This window comes from Ursus arctos, chromosome X, assembly GCF_023065955.2.
Source record: "Ursus arctos isolate Adak ecotype North America chromosome X, UrsArc2.0, whole genome shotgun sequence".
Lineage (NCBI taxonomy): Eukaryota > Metazoa > Chordata > Mammalia > Carnivora > Ursidae > Ursus > Ursus arctos.
Genome location: NC_079873.1, coordinates 30867900 through 30870784, shown reverse-complemented (window position 1 = coordinate 30870784; position 2885 = coordinate 30867900). Strand labels below are relative to the sequence as shown.

The 2885-nt window shown below is 44.8% G+C and overlaps 1 protein-coding gene across 1 annotated transcript; it reads right to left on the bottom strand.

Annotated features, from left to right (window-relative positions):
• Positions 1-328: 328 nt before the first annotated feature.
• Positions 329-682, bottom strand: LOC113249966 (histone H2A-Bbd type 1-like). Its single transcript, XM_026491397.3, has one exon. The coding sequence runs from the start codon at positions 680-682 to the stop codon at positions 329-331; it is 354 nt and encodes a 117-aa protein (XP_026347182.2).
• Positions 683-2885: the final 2203 nt, after the last annotated feature.

Genomic DNA, 2885 nt, shown 5'->3' with positions numbered 1-2885 from the left:
AGGCAGTGAGGAAGTCGTTCCCCCACAACCAGCTACTCCCCTCAGGGCCACACACACCCCCACTCGGCAAACGCTGTCCCCAGTAAACTGCTCCCTGAAATAGCCGACTCCAGCATCCCACACCGACCGCCCCTTCCACCCTCCACTCCCCATGGGAGATCTCCTCCTGGATGTCTCGGACACCTCCCGCTCAGAAGGACAAAAAAAGACACCCGTTGGAAGCACGGCCCCGGATTTGAATCCTTTAATGGCTTGCGCTGCCAGAAGAGCAGGCCTCCCTCATCTGTGCTGGGGCCTAGAGGAGGCTGTGGGCTCTGGTCCCCGGGCCTCAGCACTTCCCGGGCTGGGGCGCCCCTTCGGCCGGCGGCGAGGTGTTGTCTCCAAAGAGGCGGCTCAGGTGCTGGTTGTTCACCAGGGCCCTCTGCACGTGCTCCGGGGTGATGCGCATCTTGTGGTGGTTGCGGGCCTCCTGGCTCGCCAGCTCCAGGATGTTGGCCGTCAGGTACTCGAGAATGCCAGCGAGGAAGATGGGTGTCGATGAGCTCAGGCGCTGGGCATAGAGACCCTCCCGCAGGAGGCGGTCCACGCGGCTAACTGGGAACTGGAGCTCGGCTCTCATGGAGCGGGACAGACCGTGCCTCTTATGTCGGTGAGAGTGCCAGTGGCTTCTCCTCCCAGACATGATGGGAGCTGGGTGTGGCCCCTGATCAGCCCACCCTGACGGTCCCAGCGGCCTGGGTCTGTCGAGACGCCAGAGCTCCCTCCTGCCCACTGTGCCCCGCGCTGGTCCGGGCGCTGCCTTTATGACAACTCCGACATTGTGATGTCACCGATGACACTGGGCCCTGATCAGGACTGGCCTAGAAACGTCTATGACAGATACCTGATCTCCCTGCTGAACCTCAGTATGAGGAAACTTTAACATTCTACTTGACTGCAGTATTCTAGCAAAAGATACGTTTGAGTGAAAAATTTTTCCTTGGCCATAGGATACCACTCCAGGTGTTCTAGCCTTATGTTGTCTTTGAGCTCTTTTACACCCCTTTTAAAGTTGTAGGTCACCGATATGCACAACCTCCAGTGCAGGCTCAAATGATCCCTCTCCCACCCAGTAATCAAACCAATTTGCCTCCATTTATACATTCATCGCAGTATTCCTGATTAACATTCCTGTTTCTGTTCTTTGGATTCTCTTGTGAACTAGTTATAATATCTGCCAATTTGCTCATGTGATAAAATGTTTTAACATGTGTTCATATCTGTATGAGTGCCATGATTTTATACTTCTTTCATAATTATCTTTAACTGTTTTAGAAGAAACACCCATATGTCCAAATGTAGGTGAGACATTAAGCCAGGTGAACTTGAATGACAGAAAAGTGGACCATGTGAACATTTAAAGCCCAGGCATGTCTTTTCTTGGCTCTTCAACATGACTCCAATGCACCAATTAGTATACTGTTAACTCCTAATAATTTGCTTTCTTCTCTACTTGTTTGGTGTTTCTGTTTTGGTTTTGGTTCATTTTAACCAGTAAGTTATTCCCTGCTATTGATAGCCATGGTTGGGAATTTGGTTTTTGGTTTTTATTTTTTTAGTAAGGTAAAGCCCACATAACATAAAATTCATCATTTTGGTCTTTTTTAAGTGTACAATTCATGTTTTTTAATACATTCACAATGCTGTGACACTATCACTTCCGATCCCAGAACAGTTTCATCAGCCCGAAAAGAAACTCCATACCCATTAAAGCAGTAACTCCTTATTCCTCCCTCCCCACCAGCCCCTGGCAGACAATCTACTTTCTGTCTACTTAAGTTAGCCTATTCTAGACATTCATATAAACGGACTCATGTGAGACATTTTGTATCTGGCTTCTTTCACTTAGCATGTTTTCAAGGTCTGTCCACATTATAGCACGTGTCACTACTTCATTTATTTTTATGGCTGGAGAATAATCCATTGTATACATATATCACATTTTGTTTATCCATTTATCAGCTGATAGACATGTGGGCTGTTTCCAACATTTTGGCTATTATAAATAATGCTGCTACAAGCATTTGTGTACAATATTTTGTGTTAACATCTGGCTTCGGTTTTCGTGTGTATACACCTAAAAGTGCAATTGCTTGGTCATGTGGTGAGAATGTGCATTTACGGTCTGACCATCTGGGACCTTTCTAAATAGATTGATGGTTTGTAGAGATCTGGTCCCCACTGGGTGAGAGACAACAGAGATTCTGGTTTGTCAGTCTTTTTGTCCGTCTATTTTTAGCGCAAATCAAGGCAGAAGGTCATGCCCTCTGGGAGGAGAACACCTACTTGATAGCTGTACCAGGGAGTTTTCCTGTTTCTATGTTTATACTTGACCTATGGATGAAATTGTAGAATTGAGAATACAAGCTCTATTGTCTGTGCTTGTACATCTATGTGTAACTCAGAAATGCCTTCATCTCTGATTTTGTGAGTATATAAAGTTTTCCTACCTCCACATGGTACTAGTATATTAGATTACAAATTCTCAGAAACTAAAGGCACTCCGTTCTGATTGGCGTATCTACATAAATAATTGCTTACATAAATTGAATATTCCTAAAATACCCTAAAAATAATGAAATTAAATTTCTGACCTTTTAAATGTGCTTGATTAATATTCTCGTAGAAACTAACTCAGATTCATTTCAAGAATTTAAATTCAAAGTGAAATAAGTCAGTCAGAGAAAGACAAATACCATATAATTTCACTCAAATGTGGAACTTAAAAAACAAAACAAATGAGTAAGGGGAAAAAGAGAGAGAAAGAGAGACAAGCCAAGAAACAGACTCTTGAGAACTGGTGGTTACCAGAGGGAAGGTGGGTGGGGGGATGCTTAAATAGGTGA

Coding starts and splice junctions, on each gene's coding strand:
- LOC113249966 (XM_026491397.3), bottom strand. CDS start 682: ATGTCTGGGAGGAGAAGCCACTGGCACTCTCACCGACATAAGAGGCAC.